The sequence below is a fragment of the Psittacula echo genome, assembly GCF_963264785.1.
Source record: "Psittacula echo genome assembly, chromosome: 2".
Taxonomy (NCBI): domain Eukaryota; kingdom Metazoa; phylum Chordata; class Aves; order Psittaciformes; family Psittacidae; genus Psittacula; species Psittacula echo.
The window spans coordinates 119,442,686-119,467,056 of NC_137737.1; the positions used below are offsets into that span (position 1 = coordinate 119,442,686).

Sequence of the window (24,371 nt, forward strand, 5' to 3'; positions counted from 1 at the left end):
GGTTATTCTTCTGATTATAATTACTTCTGTTTAACATGTATCAACACAAATCAGCAGAAGCAATAAAGTACATTTTATCTCAAATTAACTGGTAGTGTTTCCCATCAATTTCAAGACTTTGTCTTTGCATCCTATTGTCGTAACTCTGCTCAACTGAACAAAAAATCCAAGGAAGGTCTGTTTGTCTTAAGTGGTCTTTGGACTTACCTCTAAAGAACAAAAGTTCTCAGGAAATGCAGGGTTCTTTCCATTCTCTACAACCCTGTGGTAAAAGGAAACAAGTCATCAAAGTCCTCTATTGCCATATGTCTGAAATCCTGTAAAAAGGACTCCTTACAGGTTTCAGTCAGCCTAAAAATCAACCTCAGGCCAACAAAGAAGATCCTTAAAAGGGAAATTACACACATCTATACTTTACAACAGCATATAAATGCTTCCACAATAGGTAACTTATCTTGCTTATTGAAGATAGTAACTAAAACCATTATCTCCAACTCATATACCTCTAACTAAAACACTGGCAAAGCCACTAGACTAACCACTTTAAGATTTCAGCTTTTAAAACCTATGATTGAAACAGTTCACTGTGATGCACACTCTGATACTTAATTTCTCTCCTTTCGTTAGACAGCTGATTACTCCATTCCACATTAACACTAGTCATTTTTGGTGACTGCATCCTTTGGACATTTGTTCACGCAGTTCATGACTTATTACATACTCAGAAAGTATTTATTTCATCAGCATAATACTTAATAAGTTGCTCTGTAAGTCATAGTTTAGCGAGTTTTTCTTCAGTGTTGTTTTCACTAGCTCCTCACAGTAACATTAAAAGTGGGCTTGGAGAAGTCAAGTGACAAAATTTCGCCCCCACTCCCAAAAAATACCAGCAAGCTGAAATAAACCATCACAGCCAGAAAAACCAAACCATGGTACAAGCCAAGTGATAATTTCTGCTAGCTTGATACAAGCCACCCAAAACTTTTTTGTCTTGGTGAATTTTCAGAAAGCTTGATTTAACAATTCTAGTTACAAAGGCCAACCAAAATAAATGCTGGATCTTTTCGTTACCCAACTACAACCTACTCTGTTTTAACTCCTCCCACCTATATTACTTCAAAAAATTATGAGATTGATCACTAATCTGAGTAATAAAGAAATGTGGACTTCTGTGGAGGAGCTGGAAGTGTGTCTGGCTATTACACTAATAATTTAGACAAACAGGATGAATAGCATTAATCTGGCTACAAAGCTCTTGCGAACATTACAACGCCTTAAAGAACATCTAAATTTTAAAGTAACTCTTTTCCAGAGGGTCTCAAAACTGCTTTTCTCCAAATAACAGATACACAGCTTTCAGGAAGCATGATTACACTTCTTGGTTTAAGTATTATGAAGTATTTAGAACTAAACCAACAATGAGCTAGGTATTATGACTTACAGCCATGGTTTTATGCAAACACCAAAGTAACCACAGAGCTGCTCATCCTTATTCCAGTTTCTCAAAGAAAAACTGGCCAGAACTGACAGTTTGATGAGGACAACAGCAACATCACATGAAATGAAAAACACACCCACTAACAGTAAGTTCAAGTTCCCAATAGCCTTTCTGGGAGAAGTAACATAGAAACTTCAGTTAGATCACTAAAAGAAAATAAACAGTCCTTTCTAAAAGGTTAAGGTAACAGAAACTATTTTAAGCAGTGTAAAAGACCACAAGATTTGACATTCATACAATGTAGCTTATTGCACAATGCCCTGTGTAGAGAACAGCTTGTCTTCTAAGGTGGTGTGCATGTAACTTTTTGCAAACACTCTGCGCACATACTGCAGCTCAAGGACAAAACCGCTAAACTGGAACAGGTGGGAAAACAGAGGTTGTAAAAAGGCAAGCTGTAACCCTTTAGACATTAACTAAATATTGTACCTTTGAGATGTCTAAGTGAAACTAAGATACTGGGACAGAAAATGAAATTAGGCTTAGAAGGTTGCTTGAACTGGATTTACAAGCCAGTCAGTAGATGCAACAAACAGTGACCAAAAAGGATTTGGTAAAACAGGTTTATAAAACAAAGACATCATGCCACCTATGACATAACCTATGGTGAGAATTTCAGTTTAATTAGTAAATGAACAAGTTTACGCTAACAGACATAGCTTCTTTAAAACTACCTAATTTTTATACTGTGAATTCTACATAATTCAGACCCCAGGTAATCAAAAAGAACTTGGGAAAACCTGCACAGATGTTAGAAATCATGAAAGCAAAAAGAAAGAAAAAGATTGAGGTATGTTGATATGATCACTATTGTACTGTGGAAAACCAAACAGGAGGTAACAAATTTCCCACAGGAATAATCTTTGGTTAGGAGTTATTAAAATCTAAGAAAGCCTATATGTAAGTTAACAAAATTAGTTTCAATTGGGAAAAAAAAAAAAAAAAAAAAAAGGCTGCTTTTACATATACCTGTACCCTATACACATGTGTACAGAAGGCTATAAAAGAACACCATGGCCTCAGCCGAGAGCTAAAAGATGACTTTTGTTTATACCTGACTAGTAACTAAGGATATCTAAGAATTATGGCAAAAAAAAATATGCAAAAAGCAGGTGCAGAATTTAAATCAATAATGGTGATTTTCAGACATGCAAACAACAATGGAGAGGAAATAAAGGCATGGATTAATCTAAGTACTCCTTAAAGGAAAATATAGAACTACTTGTTTTTGTGAGAAAAATAATTAAAGCCCATATACCAATGCATACAAAGAATGTATCAGAAAAGTGAATCAAAAATATCTGTCCCCTTTCTCTACAGTACAAATCAGGTGCAAAATAAGGTAAGGTTAAAAACCACACCTTTCATACAGTTCTACAGCATAGCTGCCAGGTAGTACACAGTTCAAGTCAGAGATACCAAAAAACATTATTAAACAGTTTTCAGGTAGGCTTAAAATAAGGGAGAAACAAAATAGAAATAAAAGTGCTCACACCTTGAAATACTCATCATCTTCCACACGAGTTTACCTATTACCAGTTATGCAGATTTAGATTGCAACTTACATTTTCATACTACAAAATATTTCAATCATGTATTAGTAGCAATTATTAATTAATTAAATTGCTCTAAATAATTACAACAGGCAGAAACTCCATCAAGCACTGCCACTCTGCTTTTCTGGTAAAGCAGGTTACTGTTTCTCTAAAATTAATAAAGAGACACAGCTTGGATCATTATAAGGCAGATTCTTTATCCCCATTTTGCAGAAAGTCTCCTGAACACCTATCTCAGTTTGGCTCTGCGTGTATCACTCTCACAACTACGGAGGTTCAGAGCCTTTCTAGCTCCCCCGAGATCTTAATCAATTTTGAGAAGGATTAATAACCTATGTTCCCTCTTCCTCCCAGACAAGAAGCTTATGGTGAACCATGAAGAAGATTAATGTTCTGACCACATTCCCAGTCCTCCCTCAGTTTCTTTTGAATTACTGCTCAATATGCTTCAAGCAGGCATCATGAAAAATTGCTTTAGTTCAAAACTTCAATACTCCATTATACAATTTTTACACCTTGCTACAATCTCAAGTTATGACAGCCTATTTACTAATCTTCCACCATACATGATGGTTTTCTCATTCCCCAGACCTCCTAGAGAAGTACCCAGTGCATTTTCACAGCCTACTACAAAGGCTACAGCTTTGAAAGATTTAAAATCTTGGATAAATTTCCCTGTGGTTGTAAAGGTGTATCAGATTTACAAATATTACTACCCATTTAATCTTTAAATAAATTTCTAAGTCTTTCACAAAAGATTCTACTATTATTGTAGCCCATCTACAAGCAGTGAAAAAATGGAAGATGTGCGGAACAGACCATGAAGTTTTTCCAGATAAATCTGCAGGCTAAAAGTAAAACCTCCATTCTCCTTAGATGCATGTTTACAGACCTTTACATACTAAATTCCTCTCCCCATCCCATAATAATATTAATAGGTACCATCAAGTACAGAAGGGTTTATTTTCTTCTTGCAAATCACATCAGGATTACTTTCTCTAGATAAACTTTTCAGTCTCTAGCTATATATTACAGCTCCAGTTGGCCAATAAAAGCTGTGCTCCACATAGAGACCTTTAAAAGTGTTTCTGAAATATGGCTTCCCTTACAGAAGAACTGAAACCAGAATTAAGCAGTAAATATCTAAACAATTAATTTAAAAGCAGGAACACTGCAATAAACTTGCTTGCTCTGCATATGTGTACATCCTGTATAAAGGACGTCCTTCAGAATCAAGGGAGAAGAGAAGGTAGCACTAACAATGCTTTTCAACTAAGTAGGATTTATTTTTTTTAATAAAATTCCTGGAATATAAAAAGCCTACTCCAGAGAAATCTATTCTGTCAGTGTATACTAACTTCACCCGATCAAAACCAAAATTAAAAATCTCCGAGACTGCAAAATCAGGGATGGCGTAAAGCAACAAGATAAATTATCAGCAATGAGAAATGTGAAACTGAGAACCACCACTTTCCACTTCCATTCACCTAAGTAAAACACAAATGTGAAGACTGCCGTAATTACTACAGCCACCATTTCATATCCAATCAGTGTTAAGGACTTAACAGATACCAGTCTTGCTTTCAGAATATCCCCTTAACTCACAAAAAAAATGGTTTTAAAGCACTTCCAGTTTCAGCTGCCAAAACCAGAATCCTCATACTCTTCAAGGAACACAAATGAAAACCTCCCAGTCCTAGCTGCATTCACATTGATATCCCCTCTTCTCTGTACGACAATCACACAGTTCACAGATCCCTAATAACTCAAGGTCCTATTTACTAAATCAGCAGTAACTGTCAACAGGTGGCAGAGATGGCAAGAGAATCTACTGGACTCAGTCCTTGCCTTAAATCTGACAGTATGTCAAGGTCAGATTATCCAGGCTAACTTTCCTCCTCCTGACAGGGCAGAAGACCAAGAGGGAAAACAAAAACATCCCTGTACTATATGCAAGACTTAGCCCTTTCTCTGAATTCAGCTGTACAGTATTGAAAACAAGCCACTTCAAGCGCTAAATATTCTTCTGGACTGTATTAAAGTTGTCACTGAAACTAAAACTTTATTACCAAGACAAGATGCTAAACCCATATAGTACCATTTCTTTTGTGCTAAGTGCTATACATAACCATTTCTTCACCTTCCAGCTGTTGGAAGTTCAGATGTGACAAAATTTAACACATTTAAATGCAAAATTTTAAAAGGGAAATGGGGCAGTATTTCCTAACAAGAAGAAATGCAATCAGTTCAGCTACTGAAGGCATTGTGTCACTGTTTTGAACATGCAGCCGCTTCTATTGCATGCACACTTGATATCTTACTGACCATGTTGGAGGAAACTATTTCCTCCTATCAAAATAATACAGAAGTAATCAAATTGGAATTCTGACAAGTTTGCTTCTATAAAAGTAAAAGCCAGCACTCAGTAATAAGAGACCTGAATTTTAGGAAATGGAAGCTTAGTTTTATTAATTCTTCAGCACTTGTTTTGATATCAGATGAAACAGAAGCTTGGCAAGCAGTTTTTAAAAATTTTCTACTTGGGTTAACAACACTTGCAATGTAACTTTTCTGTTTTCAGGTTGAGGAAGACTGAAGACACTGAAAACAAGGAAGAGCATTAAGGCATGGATCCAAAGCAAGCAGACTGCTTTCGTTTTGCAAATGCTGTAAATATACGCATCCATAAAGGCTGTATTACATACAGTACACTTTTGAAAGAAGCTTTGAACATGCTGAAGAAGCAAGCACATTTCATATCCAATATGAAATTTCAATACCTACCTTGAAACTTCCATGACAAAGGCTCCAAAGAATACACCATCAATAATATGCCATCCTTATTGTCTTTTAAACAAACTATTTCATAATTTATATCAAGCTTCCCTTCTGACATAAAAAAAAAAGTTATTTTCTTTCTGTAAAGGTACAGTAAGAATTTACTTACCACTGCAAGCTGTGTCCGTGACGCTACTGTGTGAAACACTGCAGGCATCATAAGAGATTCTTCTACTTTCAATTCCATCTCATTCTCTGCTGAAAATGTAGTTTTGGGGATAGCTGGTGGACGTTCGCACAAGATCATTTCTTTGTTGAATAAAAATATTGGGTTGGTATCCTACACTCAAGAAGCAAATGAAAACAAACACTGAGTAAAAGCAACATACTGCTCAACGACCGATCACCACATCATGTGAGTAAAGTGTCTTAAGGATTATGTTAAGATCTACACATGTAAGCTAAATATATAAGCATCTGTTTCTCAACGCAAGGAAATCCAGCAAACAATGCACTACATAAAAAAACTTAAAAATCCCTCAACAAAACATCTTTTCCTTCCACTATAACTGATAGTTTAATTGAAGACTGCAGTATGTACTTACTGTTCCAGCACTGTAACTACACACTCTTCTGTCTGGTGCCATACACTCTCCTCCATTGACAACCAGTACTTGGTGCTGAATGGCAATCTTATACTTCGTTTGAATTGCATGTTTCAGATCAGCCACACTGGTGAAAAAAAAAAAGAAAAAGGGGGGGAAGACCACATTATCAGCAGACTTGTGCCTCTAACATTACATATTCCTGTAACTGAGAGAGATGACTTATCTGTGTTGAAGCAGAACTTTTTTTAAAGGACTACTACTTTTTATTCTGTACAATGACATATTTTAAAGTTTTGTACATGTTATAATGTGTTGCATTCTGGACATCCAGCTAATAAGCTACCAGCTAAAAGAAGACAGACTCTACATTACTGGTAACTTATCAGCAATTTTTCTTCAAGAAGATGTGATACCATGCAGAAATTACATCACATCACACTTTTAGGATACCCCATATATATGTATAATGTATAATCCATATTATGTTCTTTGAATTTATACTTCATGAACACACAGCTGACTTGCTGAAGCCCTAGGAGACGACAAGAGTATTAAGTTTTCATTATGTGTAACACAATTTCACCTGATCAATTTTGATTCACTGTATGTGAAGTAATGTAGATCACTTAACAGGAAATTAAACAATCCATATGCAACAAATTCATGAAAATATATCAGACACTTTTAATGCAGAAAAAGCAGATCAATAAGCCATCCCTGTTTTAATTTACCATCCTTGTACCTTTAATTCTCGGCGATGACATCTTCATGTTACTGCTTATTTTAGACAGTTCTAGACTATGCCTTGGCAGACACAGACAAACAGTATACTAAACAAGAATTTACTTATATGATACAGTAATTGACCCAAACTATAACACACTGGGTAGTCCGTGTGCAAAGATATCAAAAAGCTTCAGGCTATCAAGTCAATAATCAATATAAGCATCAATGGGTTTGATATAAGTGGCTATATGGTACTTGAAAAAAAGATCAATTATCTAAAATAGCCATGATTCAGTATGACATCATGAATCACTACAAATATCTCAGGAGCACAAGCTTGTACTCGCCAGCTGTATTACAGTAAGCATTCACCTATCATCTCCATGGTCTTTGGGAAGACAGGTTGGCTTTTCCAGGAGACAGGCAAAGAACCCAGGAAGCATTCTTGCTACAAAGAGCATAATATATATACAAATATAGAGAATAAGAAGTTAAACTCTTCAACTGAAGAGTCTTCGATTTTGTGTGGTTCAGCCATTGGAAAGCTTCTTTCTCAAAGAACTGTCCAATTGAGCAAAAGGCAGCCCGTACCATAAGGTGCCTGGTCTGGCAGTTCGGATGCTGTACCTCACTCGGCACCATGATTTAGAAACAAAATATCTTGCTGTACCAGACAGCGCATGGAGGTGCTGACAGCATACAAAGGTGTGACACATCTGCAAATAACTCAGAAGATCCAGAATGGCTTAGATGAAACACTATTAAATGCTAAGTGTCAGTAGTATTTGCAGGAGAAAATACGCATAGACAGCCTTAGTGCCCTTCCCCCTAAACAAGTTTCAAAATCCAAATTTGTGTGTTGAATCATGAAAATTACAAACAGGGATTCAACGGATTTGAGCACAAAAACCACGGCAGAAGTCGTCCAAACACAATTACTTCCAACTCATTCATCACTAATAGAATACAGCAGGTAAGCTTGGCCCTTGCTAGTTCCAAGATGCATGGAGTACCACAATACTATACATTATTTACTTATTAGAGTTCCACATGAGAACAAGGAAAAAGGATACAACACACCTAGTATATCTAGACCTTTCTAAAAAAAAGATGCTTTTAGTGTGCAGTGAAAAAAATATAAACAGCAAAGTTGCTGGGACTTAACTGTGATTTTGTAATACTGCTCACATTTCAGGCAGTTGGGCATTCAGAAGTTCTTGTTTTATATACAAAATGCTGTAAAACATTTTGGAGCCTTACAGCATAGGACAGAAGCAACTTTTACCCATCCTGGATATGGGACAAAAACCTATATGCTGGTTCTTTAGCATGCGATCTAAAAATATTAGAGATTATACGTTTTCCTCAGGATGAATGTATACTGACAGGAGAAAGAGCTATCTGAAGAATTCCTTCTGTGATGCCAGTCAGGAAAAAAAAATAAACCTTCTACAGATGAATCCTAAATAAATAAATAAAAAAGGTCACAGAAGAGCAGAAGTCATTCTGACAGTTTTTTTCCAAAAAAACACCAAATGTAACACCAGACTCAGCTAAGAGCAAGCCATGTTCCGTCACTGTCCCAGAAAGTAAACAACCTCTCTGCTCTTTCATGGGACCTCAAACACACACACAGTCACCTGCAAGCCACTGAACATGCTTATTAAAAAAAAAAAATACTAAAAAAAACCCCTAACAAACAAAAAAAAAAGAAAAAAAAAAAAAAAAGAAACAAATTAAAAACCAAATTCACTCAAATACTTGAAAACCCAGAAGACAACTACATGCAAAATTCAACTATGATCTCTCCTGAACTCAGTATACAAAAAAGTATCTACACTTTTTTATTTTAATTTTAAGCAATACACAATTACTTTACTTTCTTACTTTTGTACAGCAAGTTCCGTATCAAAGGTAAGGGTAGTTCCAGTGTTGACCAAAAATACATACAGCTTCATGATGATTTCTTTAGGTCTCTGAAGTTTAGAACTTCCACTGCTAAAATCATTTAGATACTGAAAAAAAAATAAATAGATAAAAAATCAAGCGTTAGTTCCACATGAGTTACAAAAGACACATCTACATGCTTCTGGAAAAAGAAAAAACAAAACAAACAAAAAAAAAAACAACAAAAGGCAAAAAACCACACAACACTTTTACATATGTAGTAAGTAAATACATCAGCTCTCACATTCCACAGTTCTTTATCTAATACTAAACATACACATGCTTCCTTGACCAGAAAAATGGGCAAGGTAGGCCTCTGCATATGCAAATGGTTAGGAAAACACATGAAAACATATACTCAGGAAAATAACAAAGCCACCATCTCAGCTCATTACCTGGCTTTCTAATTTTTAAAGCCCCAGATACAGTCAATTACAGACATCTTTTGTAGATTTTACAAACAGCAGCATGACCCATGCTGTAAGCATTCATTCCTTGATGAAGCTAGAGCTACGAAGTCTGTCTGCTCACTACTATCCTTACTCATAGGCTTTTTTTCACACAGACATACTGAAGCTTTAGCAAAAAACAAAACAAAAAAATTACCCAAAAAGCTAAGATTATGTAGATTTTCTTTTTGTATCTCTCCATAATTAAGTAACAATTAAAAAAAACCCAAAAAAACCACATTTTCCTCTGTTTTCAGCACTAGCTGTGAATGAACTTGCAGTCCAACATCTGGGGATGCCTTTCAGTCCTGTACCCTATGAGGATCTAGATGAGTGACTACAAGCATACGTTTTTCCAGTGCATATAACATGAAAAACTTCGACCTGTTTTTTAAAACATTGAGATGTAATCTTGAGATTTTATCACTGAAATACTCCACACTTCTGAGCCTTTTACTTTTTTCCTCTACAGGAGCTCAGAAGTTTATGAATAACTTGTTCCACACTAACAAAGCTGCTACGGAAGTACAACTAGCACTGCAGTCACTAATGACCTGAATTTTTTTTTTTTTATGTGGAAGGAATTATGAAAAGTTAAGCTATAACAGTTTCAGCTACTAAAGAATATTCTTTTGTCATCATAAAAACGACTTTCCACACACTTTTTAAGCCTTAATTATAGTACATAACCTAGTCAAAACATGCATTTTCACAACAAGGCTTCAGAAACGGAATCATATCAAGTAAAAAAAATGCAGCTAAATAATTTCATCTGAATTGAGATCTGTTGTCCTTGCACTCTACTGCATTATCTGGCACAAGTTTCAATTTATATTGGAATAAGAAGAATATACTCAATAAACTGAAGTTATTAAACAGACAAAACCTGCTAAACACTATGAACAAGCTAGGAATAATTTATTATCGAATTATTTGGCCTAAGTTTCAGAATTAATATCATGTGTAGACTTTTTCACAGATGGCATATTTGGGACTGCCCAGGAAGTATTAGAAACAGATGTTAAATAATACAATGCTTAAAGCAACTATCCCCCACCAAAAATACCTCCTTTCCACCTAAGGAGAGTAAAAGTCTTGTACAGTATCATATACACTGTATGAGTTTTGCCCATATAAGAAGCTTTCATATAAATATTCCTTTCCAAGCTGAAATGTATCTGTCTGGAAACCTCAGGTACCTAAAGTGAAATTTTAATGAAACGTTTACCCCTCCACACCTTAACACTAAAGCTATTTTAAAAGGAAAAAAAAAAAAAGAAGAAAAAATGTTATCAAGAAAATATATTATCAAGATCAAAATTTATGACAGCATCTGCTATATGCGCATCAGCAGACTCAGAACTTTTAAACTTGAAGCAAAAAAATATTTACCTTCAGGCACTATACAGAGCTACCAACTTCAAATTCAAGAGGGGAATCAATGCATGCATTCTCTTCGCTTGATTTTTGGCAATGGAGTAGCATGGCTGTTTAAAGCCACAGAAGATCTGCAATGAAAAGATACAGAATGCAATTACAGGTATTATCAAAATGTCAGGATTTTATGGTCAGCATAGCATCTAACCCAGAAATCAGTGTATATTAATGCCAGAAAGAATAATTATGTGGTAGTATATTTTTAATTAACAATGCTATCCAGTTACAAGTCTGCTCAAAACTGCTACATACCTGAATGTTTTTGCCCATAAGTTTGCTTTAAAATAAATGTCAGTGACATTCTTCAGTATTTACAGGAAGGTAAATTTAGCTCACTAAGAAGAACTACCTAAATTTGCATTAACAAAAGCATTTTTCAGAACAGAATACTGACATGAAGATGCTAGAGCAATAAAGTCGTAAGTAAATGCAACTTATCTAAGAAAAGTCCATGTAAAAGGCACACATGCTACTGCCGTTGAATGAACAGTCTTTTCCTGCAGTTGTACCCAACAGATTCCTTCAGGAATCAGCATCACTTTCGTTACTTGAATCCAGATGACCTTGTTTGCTAAGCCATTTGCCTACTTTCAAAATACTTGTTAGATTTGCGGGTTTGTTTTGTTTCTTTAAACAAACTGAAGATGTTACCATTCCCAGCTGCTTGTCACCGGCACCCTTGCCAGAGGCTTCCTCTCCCAGAACTGCTGTTTAAACTACAGTGGAAACTACAACATCAAAATGAGCCAGATCTGTACAGGTTGGTCTTTTAAGCTACCCTACTTCATTTTAACTGCTGTCAGTTAAGTAGTAGTTCCAAAGGAGAAGGAGCCCTTAGCAAGGAAGGCAGCAACCAGCAGTTGTGCTCAGGACAGTCAAGCAAGTGCACAATCAAACTCCAAGCAAACATTGTTTTGATCATGTTAATGCCCTAGCAAGCTTTCTGAGAAGATGATCAGGCACTATAAAAGGTGATAATCCATTCCTAAAAATAGGTTTGCTGAAGCCTGACAACCATTAGAACGTGTAAATCATTTTATACAACTCATGTTCTTAACAGCAAATCAAAACCACTTCATCCCAAATTTGAAAGTCTTATGATAAAGGAAAAAATTATGCAACTACTATATGTATTTTACATGCATGGAACAGACAGAACTTTATTAGCCTGTTACTTCAGCTTTTATCTTCCTCCCTCCTGTCCACTCCCTCTTTACTCCTATGCAAAATGCACACACATCACCTTGTCAATGGACAAGTGCAACAAAAAGGGAAACAGCAATGTGTTCAAGTATCACTAGAAAACCAGTAACTGAAATGTTCTTTTTGTTTACGTATCAGCAGTCAGCGGCTGTACTTCAGCAAAATAAATGTAAGAATACTTGATTTAGATCAAAGTAATGCACATTAACATGAATAACTAGAAATTACTGAAACACTTCTGCCACAAAATAGGATCACAGCACTACAATCTTTATTCTTCTAGTTCCTCTGCAACCATTAAGAAATTAAGAAACATGTGCTGGTTTTTCCATCCAACATTTCAACAAACAATACTGAGGGAACAGAACTACACTTAGGCAGGACAAATTCATATGGGGTTACTCTTTAAAGAAAAAAATAATAATAAGGGGGGGGGGAATAAAAATGCAGAATTCGCCTACACCCAAGGTTGCCACAAATTTCACTGAGCACTTCCAAGAACAGAGGAATCATGTGAAGAAAGACTTTTGAGAGTATGTGCCTTTAACACCAAGCTCTCCTGCAGATTCACTGGTGCCCAAGAAAGGCAGTCTGCAGCCCTCCCTTCAGCAGGACTATGTCAAGGGCCTCTCTCCAGCTGCCTGTTTACACAACGCATAGAAGAAACTGAATTTTGAGAGCTCTCCTTAGTCTTGCATCTCCAGACAACATCTGCTGAGTCTGACCAACAAAGTCCATGATCAGTTAAAGGGGAAGACACATAAAACCAGTCAGAGTTCCCTAAGTCTCTTTTTTTTTTTTCCCCAAATATCAGCTTACAGCAGACGACTACAAGCAAGGTCACGTACATATCATAAATTAGCCTTTAAGTTTTCTCCCAATATTCAAGATTATGATCCAGCAGTAGCAGAAGTTTTTAACACAAACTTGGAGTGAAATTCAGGTACCATCAAGCTTCAACAGAATATATATCCATAAACACGTATTTCCTTCGTCTTCTGTTCATATTACCTCAACAGGCCACTTAAAAGAATTTCAGGCTTTTTCAGCATTACACTGTTACATATCATTACAAGTTTCAAGCTTTTTAGGGTTACATTGCTGAAATGATTTGAATTCATTTTAGAGGGCAAACAATTACTAGACTTGACAACTACTGAAGACAGAGCTGCTAACTACGTAATCAGACAAATTGTAACAAAATGACTATTCCATACAGATTATTTGTTTGAACTGTGTAACCTGCTGTATTAGATCTATGCTATCATATAAACAAGATCTTTCTAATTATGAGATGGAAGTTTGCATGATCAACAACCCCATTAAAAAAAATAGCTGAAAATTTGAAAAGGAAATTTCTGTAGCAGCTGCCAGAAAAAAAAAAAAAAGTATGAATATAAGAAAAAGAATGAGGTGACAAAAAGAAAGTAAGAATAGTACTAAGTAGAAAAGCTTCCAGAAGTAATTCTTGTTACGTTAGCTAACAAAACACCAAAACCAGCCATGAATACATCATGCCGGTTATAACATTCATCTCACTGCTCTACATCATGTTTACATTGCAATGCCATAGCTTCACTTTATGAAAGTACTGCAAGCTTTTCCTATCCAATATAAACTCAACAACCAAGTACTTTTGAAGACTCTGTTGCTCAATACTTTCAACACAGTTTTAGAAGTTTTGAAATGTATGTTATTTAGTTCAGAACATGCTCATTGTTACATCTGTAAAAAAAGAATGTCTGTTTATAAGCCACTCCTTTTTGCATTTATGGTAGGGTGTCATGGGTTTCACAGCTCTCTAGTCATAATCCTCTGGCTACATTTATCATTTCTGTCCTTAAGAGCAGAATCCCTGCTTCATTATTCAATTCTGACTGTTCTGTTGTTTCATGGTACGATTCTTTCCAACTACACAAAGTCAAACACTGAAACATGGCATTCAGTGTAGGACACAGATAGAAATCAACATTTATGCTGTTTGGGTTTAAAGGGGCATTACCAACTTTGACTTAAAGTCATTAAGTTTCCTCTACAATATCTCTATTTACATTCATGCATGATTGTGATATGTCATTTCCCATGCCTCCTTTATAAACCAGACTACAAGCTAAACATAAGCAAATGAATATATTAATACATTTTTCTTCAACTCCCTGGAATTTACACTTAACTATGCCAAAGTCACGGCTTTCCTTTAAACCCAGTGGTTTAGAATTCCACCTTCTACAACAGCAACACACCAGCAGCATAAGGTACCTTACTTTTTGTGCCTGGAGAAGTACTTCTTCACATCTGTTAAGAGCCATACTTATCAATGCTTCATCTCCCAGGTCACAGAGGCCCAAGAGGCCCAAACTCCTTACCCCCCCGTATATATCTCTAGATCGAACAGGCTCAGCTGACAGCAGACAGAACTAGCTTAACTACCTAAGCAAGGCAAGACTATCACTGTTCACTCAGAAGACTGCAGTTGTTCATATTGAGCTATGTGAATGTAATAATTGGCAATGTGCATCATCTATATACTGCTAAGAAAGGAAGTTTACTGCAGGCCAGTTGAGGCTATCGTGCAGGTAACAGTGTCCCCAGTACAAGTCGTGTTACCCCTGATTACAAAGGTTAGGTATTTCACAGGACATCACCACAGAATTCCTGCCTGTCAAAAGGGCAATTCATCTGAGGCAAAGGCTGACTAGTTTGTCAGTGTTTAAAAGACTCAAGTGTTATTGTCATTCACTGAGTATCTGATCTGGAGAACATATCCCCTCAAGGAGATTATACCTTTATTACCTCTGGAGATGGAGAGCCAACTTTGGGGAACATTAACATCTTATTAAGCTGTGCTTCATTTCCATACAGCAAATCTTACGCTTTGCCTTTGAGATGCTGCAATTCCTGTGATTTCACTCTTCCCTCCTGCCTTTTTAAATCAGGACTTCCTGTTTCACTTCAATTTAGGCAACTCTATAATAGACAAACCTACAAGACTAATGCATAATGTTCCTTCAAATTCATTTTGTTTCCTTCTGCAAACCTGCCTTCTATCTTTAGTTGCTTTATTTTTCAGGTGTCCTTCTTAAAATATGTTCTCTTGCTCAAACTTGCATACCTCACCTCATAAGCAAAGGATTTTACAGCACATAAATCCTAGTATCAAAGGAAAATTAACATAAGGACTGAAGCTGAATTTAAGGACGCAAACACCGTCCTTCATGTTAGTTGTTAGATCATGTCTAAAAGCAGATTTCAAGGAGCTTTCTTCAATACTGCAACCTATGCCTCTAACCAGAAATAATTTTGCAGAAAACAAATACCACCAGAAGAACAGACAAAATGGCCTCATTATGAGGGCAAACATTCTTTACTAATGTATTTTAGCAACAGAAATGGCTCAGTTTCTAAAACACAATGCAAATGCATACCTTTATCTGGACAACCAAGTATTGAGAGGAAGCATGCTTTAAAAGGCACATAAAAAATTTAGAACCTAAAAAAACCCCAAAAAACAAAAAAAAAAAAACCCAAACCAAATAAATCCACACACACCTAAGTTAGTGATGAACAAATAGTACCACTCCTCCTGACCTAGTTGCTGAGAATAATTTCATCCCCTGCCCCTCCAAAACAAATCTAACCAGAAGACCACATCTAATCGCTAAGAGACATGTTACTCCAGGTGAAGATCCTATCTCCCATTACCACTTTATATTAAAGACTCTAAACCTCATGTTCAAGCCACACTATCATCTTAAAGAAAGGCTGTCAATCCCTGACATCTGTAAGGTGCCATCTGCAGCTCTATTTATACTGTGTTGCAATGCGCATCAGGCGCAGAGGCGGTTACTTAATTACACCATCTCCAACAGTCAGGGTGGTGGTAGCTCTCAAACTCAGCTGCTGGTCAGTAAAGCAAGTCTTTTCAACTCAACACAACAGCCAAGCTGCAATTCTGCAGAGAAACATACTTAAGCCCCTACTTCCCAATTCAATAAAGAGGATTTTCAAAACTCAGTAATTCAGTATACAATAATGCATAGTTTAAGAGGCTTCCCCCCCCCACTCCCCTGGAGATGAATCATTTTACACAATACCAATCTAATACTTAAGAGTTACTCCTACAGAGTTGCTTCGAAAACTCTGAATTACATGGGAGCTCCTCGTTTAGCAAAGTAGGTGCAGCAATACCTTCACAGATCCTCAATAACATAACTGGCAGAACAGCTGGAGATCAAAAGCAATTGCATCTGGGCAGGTAAAAAAACGTTGTGAATTAAGGAACAGCTTTGAAAATAGTGTGGCCCAAAACAAAGCAGCTTCTTAAAATTTCAGACACAGCTCACATATTGAAAAGCAGTAGTTGCAAACATGTTTATGACACAACAAGCACATTATTAGTCATTGTGTCACGATTCCATATGTACATAATTATAAAACTTCAGATCTGAGGGTTAGCATCTATTTACACTGCTGTTTTCACTGATACAAGGACCTGCCAAAACATACTTCATGTAATGGATAAGACAAAAGTTTCCTCATCCCCAACAGTAAAAAAAAAAAACAAAAAACAAACAAAAAAAACCCCTCCCACACACAAAAAAAAAACCCACAAAAAACAAACAAACAAAAAAACCCCCACAAACTACCAAACAAAAAAGTTTCCCATTTTTCAAACCCCTACATCTCTAGTCCAACAGAAAGTAAAACTTCTGTGCCTCAGTTAACAGGTATAAGTCAAAAAACAAACTAAGGGTTTCTGACATTCTTAGTGATAAGAAACAGCCCACAGCCTGTAGAAGTACCTTTTCTTTGTTTTTAACTGATTGAAACAGCCTTCCCGCAGTTGTCTGAGACTTGGTTTTTGTTAACTGAAAGTTTTGTCAGCTTTTTTTTTTTTCCCCCCCACTAAATGTATAATTTTGGCATTTCAGAAGCATTTGTAGACTACAAGTCTTTGCAAAGAATGGTGCTCTTGGGTATGTGGAGCTTCAGGTGGTATTATTCAAGTTACTGACCAACTCCATACTGGTGGGAAGGTTCTCCCTGTAGACATATGCTCTTTAAAAATAATTAGCATGTAAAATCTTAGTGTTTGCAAACAATTCTGCAAGAAACAGCCAACAAAAACTCTTTTATTTCTTACATCAAACTCAGACAAGTCGGCACCAATGCTTCTTTAACTAATTCTCTGGTTAACAAAAAAAAAAAAAAAAAAAAAAAAAAAAAAATCACATAAACAGTGGTTATAGTAAGAACACCAAACTTATGAATCCCTTTCCTCAGCAAGTTCTTCTGCTCCTCTCCCTGCATCAACTCTCAGTGGTGCAACTTTCCATGCTTCCATGGAATAAATTGGACTACTTTAACAAGTTAGAAACAGCGTATTTCCCCAGGTTACTGCTAGCTGAAAGTAGTTCCATAATCCAGTTCACTACAGAGCTCCACAAACTGTCAGTCTACAACTAAGGCTGGAAAGAGGCTGATGAATACAGGGGGTATTGAACATCAGCACCATCATTCAAGATGATGAATGAGATTTTCCAGAAGGCATCGCTCAGGTTGCTAACTGCCCATGGCATCACCAGTTACAAATCAAATCTTTACAAATTACAAAATCCTCTTTAAGAGCAGGCTAAGATAACTCAAAAACGGGCAATTACTACAGATGCAACTGAGGACATTTTCTCAAAATACAGCTCACGCAGCAATTTCTCCTGCTATCTCCTCTCCAGATACACAGGGTGGTAGCTCTTTTATATGGTAACTCAGCCAAACCTACTTTAAAAGATGAAAACACAGAACGACAGATTAAATGGCTTTTATTTCACAGAAATGAAAACACTACAAATAGAAAAGAAAGTTAAAGACCGAATACTGAAATGTAAGAAAAGTAAATTTCCTTGTGATTTAGTCTGCTTGCCTACATAAAAGTCACAGGTTCTTCCTTCATTAATTTTATTCATAAACAATCATATTTCACAGTAATAATAAAGTTTTCCAGTAACATGGAAATCCACCACCATCTTGGTAAACTCTTCAAATGACTAGCAACATCCAAACTTGTTTCATTTTTTCTTATTCATATAGATGATTATGCATTTGAACTTTCATGATGTAAAGAAAGATAGAATTTCTCTAATTTCTCATCTTTATGCTTCTTATAATTCATGTCACCTATGAACCTCCTTTTATTTATCAACTTTTTTTTTAGTGGTATTTCAGACAAGTAAAGGACCATCAGTGACATGCAGAGTCAACATAACCCCCACCCCTCCCTATGAATAAATATTCAAAACTCATATCTAGATTTCTGGCAAATCAGCTTACTGTTCTATCTGCATGTAATATAGTTAAAAATCACCCTTAGATCTCTATCTCAATCTGAGAGATGATAACAGCAATGTATTGAGAAATGAGCTTTAAGATGGGTTTGAAGAATATTACACTTACATTATCTGAAGAAAGTGTTCAGTAATCATCAACTGCCCTTCTTTACCCTTCTGGGATAAGTCTTTGGTAGTTTAAAAGAGCTAACAAAGTGCACTAAGAAATCCTGTTATGGAACACTACCAATTTAAGAACTATCAACTTAAGAACTACATAACCTCACCAAAAAAAAAAAAAAACAAAAAAAAACCCCCACAAAACCACAACCACTGAGATACTACAACTGCACTCCTACCTTACTGAACCCCAGTTATGCTGTTCACAGTCATAACATGCATATGAAATTGCTGTTATATTACATTTATTTTTTTTAATTTATAGATACTTTATCTCTGAGTCCTTCATATAACATCAGCAAAGGAAAGTTTACACATTACACCCCCTTCTTTTCGTTCAGACAGAACTGAGAATTCTGAGTCATATTTCATTTTTTGTTTAAAGACCTATTCACTGGGTTTGATCAAGTCTCTCAATCAGTAGACAACACTGTAAAGAATATTTTTAATTACAGTAGATAAATAAGTAGTCTTGAATTTATTAGCAGCATACTTGCACTATAGCATAAGCATAATGTATTAGAAGAGAGCTGCTAGTCCAGTTACACAATAATTCTTATATAAGAATCTCCTCTGCCTCTGAATTTAAGAAAAATACACACTCTGGAGGATGGAAGGAAAACTAGAAGTAAAAGCACCATTTTGTCAGTATGAACTGTCTATCCTAGGTGCAACTACATAAATAAGGGTCAAATATCCCTACTTCTGACATACAAGCACAGCTACTTGGCATCAACAAACCCAAAATAACATTTGAGACAAACCACTGACATTTAGAGTCCCTGCAATACCAGGAAACCACTAGAATTCAAATTATAAAGAGTAAAAATTGCTGCAGCCATATCTTCAACATACATAATACACAAAAGAGCATATTTTACAGAATTTAGAATTAACATAGGTAAGTCAGGTGCAAAAGAGAACCTAAACACTAAATCAAAATAAAATTTGGGAGCAGCTACCTCAAAAAAAAAAACCCAGAAACCAGATCTCAGCAAAGTGCCATATATGTTTTAGCTTTATAAAGAGTGGCCCAATTTTTTAATCCATGATAGAAGTAAACTTTCCCTTTTCTTAATTCTTCAATAAAGCTTTCTAAAGTACACACTCTTTTCAATCTGTTCAAACATACTGGCCTTTCAAACACATCTTCAAGAATAATGGAGATTGATGTACTGTGTTTCTATCTATACAGACCCTAGTTTCACCTAATCCCTCCAAATAAGAATAATAGCAACTGAAATACTGAAGATGCTGTTCCACCACCACCACAACTTTCCTACTGTCTTGAACGAACCAAAAATACTGTTTCAAAGTAAGTCTTAGTAGGTAAGAAAACATGAACTACTATCTCATAACAAGAAAATAAAAGCATGCTCTTAAATCAGAAGCCCATTAGAACACTCCTTTAGCAGAGCTGCTCTCAAATATTCACGTATCAGTCTTCCTATTGGACCTATGGCATTACACAGCAAAACTGATGCAAGACATTCGGAACCCAACCAGTTAACAAAACACTTTCACATTTTACTGTCAATCAACAGGTAATCAATATAATCAGAGAGAAACTCATATAACACTTAAATAATTTTACATAGAAAACAGCTACCACATTCTACAGAAGCTGATTTTCTAGATGCACAAACTACTAGAGATATATGTATAGAACTTCGTAATCATTTCACCTTGATGCGATAAAGGCCCAGCTGCAAAATCTGTTCACAGAAGAAACTGTCAACATCTTGGACACACATAAAAAGCTACACTCAGCTGTTGTTTGAACTGGTAGTTTGAGCTCAGAACCCTACTATAACCATGGACTGCAACCTGAACAACAAAAGAAAAATACACACCTAGAGATGGACAGAAGACAAGCCAGAACTACCCAGACATCCAGGTGGTTCTCTTCATCAGCCCTATCTCCATCTCTGAAACTTCTGTATCAATAAATTTGTTTTGATATTCCCATCAGGAAATGACAATAATTGAGATATAGATATTATTTATTAGTAACAAGTTAGTTATACTCTAATCCCATTAGAAAACACATCACCAAAGTATACCCCACTCCCAACCCTGCTTACAAATGGGGATGGAGCGAGCTGATGATACATGGCTATGATGTCTTCCAACTTCTCTATCAGATGAACTCAAAACTAAATTAAAAGTGGATTTACAATATGAATTAACTCATAAATAGACAAGTGACTTCTGCAATAACCACAGAACGCTAATAGCACACAAAAATCATTGTTAGCAATTTATCATCATTAATCATACTGTAGGCTTTTACAACAAAGAATTCATGTAACTTGTACACTGAAGTCATGGCCCTCATAAATTAGCTACAAAACAGACACTTTGTAATTCTAGCAATTAGATTAGTAATTTACATATTAGTGGTACTTTTTTTGCCTGCTTGATGTCAGTGCATTCTATCAGGTCCTGCAGTATAATACAGTATTAATATGTAAGTTGGCATCTTGTGATGAAGATGTTTGCTACTCAATAACACCAACTATCAACTTCGCATCAGAATGCTATTAGTAGGGTACCAAAAATTCCTCACACCCCTTTGCTCCCACTCCCCCAAAACTCCTCATATAATGTCATTGAACTGTGGACCAAAATCAGGAGCACAACTTTCTTGAGCAATATGCAGGAGGAGACACATGACTGCTTGAACACTGTCCAAATGACTATGAAGTAGCTCTGGTGACAGCCGGGTAAACATGCTGTAGTTTTTGAGTTGCTTCACTTCACAGCAAGTGAACAAACCCAACTTGTACAAGAAAAGTCTCAATAACCTCACATCACTCTGACCCTGTCTTCCACAGAAACTAACTGCTAGCTTAAAACCAAATAAAGCCTTAAGAAGACACTGTTAACAACCTAACCAATAGGATAACATAGAGAAAAATTATCTCTAGCGATTCCATTGTAACTGCCACTCTCTTATCACAAGGAACATATCAACATGCGCTCCTCCTATCCCCCCCACATACACTCACCCCTTGCTTAACCAGAACAACTGAAATTCTAAGAAATGTACTGACAGCTTGTAAATTACATTTTTCACCTTAATTTTTGCAAGACCATGTAGCTATGTTGTTCAGACAACATGCAGGGACAATGTTTTAGATATATGCCACAAAAGACTTTTTCCAGTCAGAGTGCAAGTCTTCTGCATACGCTTCTAATTATAAATATGGTAACATGACATGGAGAGAGAGCCAACCCCTTGAATCTGTGCTAAGAACAAGGCTAGATCAACACAATGGAGCATAAGATAGATTTATTTTTTTTTTTAATCTACAAAACATACAGCTACTTGTACAAAGTGTACAACAATATATTTCCAGAGCACAATTAGGTCTATCTTACACTAATCCATTATCCCAAAAGATCCCCTTAGTATTTCCAGCTCTATAGCTGGCACAGCTTAAGTCCCTTCTCTCACATTTTTCAGCAAGTTGTTTCCTTTACTACTCCCAACATAACAAAATAAAACCATTTTGAGTTCCACACAGCATTTAGAATAACTAGAACATATCCTCTGCACTCTTACATCTAAACTAAACTTAATGATGTTTAAACATATAATTTCTTTCCTGTTAATATTTGCTTCTTTTATGTTTATTTTAGAACATTAGATAACAGTAAAGTCCTTCCTTCATGTGTTTCATCATCTAAAAACTTCCCAAGGTACTACATATTGAACATTCTTAAAAGTCCGAAACTTAAATATACCATATTAGCACACAAGTTTTCTTTACTGTTATGAATCATACAATGCTCAGGATTGGAAATCACCTTAAGATTACCTAGCTCCAACCCCTCTGCCACAGACAAGGATGCTTCACACTAAAGCTGGTTGCTCAAAGCCTCATCCAATCTGGCCCTGAACACTTCCAGGGCCAGGGCATCCACAGCTTCCTTGGGCACCCTGTTTCAGTGCCTAACTACCCTCACAGCAAATAACTTCTTTCTCATATCTAACCTAAACTTCCCCTGTTTAAGTTTAAACCCATTACCTCTTATCCTATCACTATAGTCCCTGATGAAGAGTCTCTCTCCAGCATTCTTGTAAGCCCACTTCAGAGACTGGAAGGCTGGAGTACTATATAAATCAAGTATTTACAGTGCCTAGTATTCCTCACAGTACTTTCCAGCAGTATGAACTTGAACTGTAAGAAGCATATTTTTCCATTCTCATTCTCCCTATAGCACCACTGAGGTATCTTTTGCCAAGTAGCCAACCAAACACCTTCAGAAGTGTAATTTCTTCCATAAATTAAGGAATGAACTATTGCATGAACTATTTCTAATGCATATTTATGTGAGTGGTAAAAAAAAAATCCTCAAGCTTTTCATTCTCTCCCATAAACAAATAAAGATAACAGCTTTAAATATGAAGGGTGAGGAACAGTTCATGGCCAGAACATACTACTTTATTACCTCAGACAAAAAACAAATGACACAATAATAAAAAGCTATGACTGTAAGAGGACTAAACTAACATTTCTGAGTTGGTTCCGAATATGGCAGGTAGAGGTGATCACTTTTTTTATCTCTAGATAAAGTTAAGTAAGAAACATAAGTTCTGAAAATATCTGTTCATTAATTTTTCCCAGCATTCATATTAGCATTCCTACCCCTGGATCACTGTCGACCAGAACTTTGGAGGGGCTGAGGCGGGGAGCACTGATCAACAAAACAGCCTTAAAGTCCACTAGAAAGCAACGATGAGAAACCGACGGGAAAATTCCACACACGACATATGCTTCCTCGGGAGCAGGAGCAAGTAAACAACCAAGGGAAAGGCAGAACAACGTTTGTAAACACAACGCTTCTGCACGGCGCCCGTCTGACCGCTACAGACGGCGAGCACGGAGGCGCTGCCAGGCTGAGTCATTCCTTGTAGTAACTTCACAGCGAATCCCCCGCCCTGGCACCGGAACCCTGGGCAGGGACGGAGCACCCCGGCCTCCCTCAGGCCCCGCCGGCTGCGCGGGGGTCACCCCGCCACCCTGAGACCAGAGCCAGCAGAGGAATCCCCGTCCTCCCCCCTCACACATCCCCCCTATACGCCTCCCAACTCTTCCTCGCCCGCCCCACGGATGCAGCCCAACGTTCAGAGCCGGGACCACCGCCCCTCGCCAAGGCCACTCTCCCGGTAACGGAACCCCTCCGGCGGGGGCCCCTGCGGTTGGGAGGGACCGAGGCCAGGCAGGACGGCGGAGGCAGCCCGCCCCTCCCCCGGCGGCACTCACCCCAGGGTCCCGCGGCAGCGCCGTACATCCAGCCTCGGCGGCGCGCCCCCAGTCCCTCCCCCACCCCCCCGCGCGGCCGGGCCCAGCGGCTTCGCGGTGGCACGCACCGCCTCAGCAGTCACCGCGCCCTAGCGCGGCGAGTTGGCGGGCTGGCGGGCAGGGCAGGCGGCGCGGGGCTGGAGGGGCGGGCTGGGGAGCGCGGGGCCGGGGAACGCTGGCGCAGCCGCCGCCGCCGCCACCGATGTTTGTTATTGTCGTCAGCCGCTTCCGGCGCGGGTGCATGCCGGGAGAGGGCGGCCCGGAGGAGGAACCGCGGGGCGGAAGCGGAGTGCGGGCCTGTGGGAGGCGGAAGTTGCGCCCTCGCGCTTACCCCAGGAGACCTTGGGGACCATT

General features: G+C 37.5%; 1 protein-coding gene across 7 annotated transcripts in view; it reads right to left on the reverse strand.

The window, feature by feature from the left end:
* The window catches only part of RB1CC1 (RB1 inducible coiled-coil 1), a 76,648-nt gene extending 52,435 nt beyond the window's left edge, over positions 1-24,213 (reverse strand). For 4 of the 7 annotated variants that reach the window (XM_080609937.1, XM_080609938.1, XM_080609933.1 and 1 more), the window contains exons 1-5: positions 23,979-24,089; positions 10,955-11,070; positions 9,054-9,181; positions 6,438-6,564; positions 6,002-6,172 (exon numbers count right to left, since the gene is read on the reverse strand). In XM_080609937.1, coding sequence (XP_080466063.1) covers positions 6,002-6,172; positions 6,438-6,564; positions 9,054-9,124 — 369 coding nt within the window. In that variant the 5' untranslated portion in view covers positions 9,125-9,181; positions 10,955-11,070; positions 23,979-24,089. Of the gene's footprint in view, positions 1-207; positions 263-6,001; positions 6,173-6,437; positions 6,565-9,053; positions 10,149-10,954; positions 11,071-23,978 lie in introns of those variants that run through there. The other 3 variants (XM_080609934.1, XM_080609935.1, XM_080609939.1) reach the window with 3 other exon arrangements.
* Between the last annotated feature and the right edge of the window lie 158 nt (positions 24,214-24,371).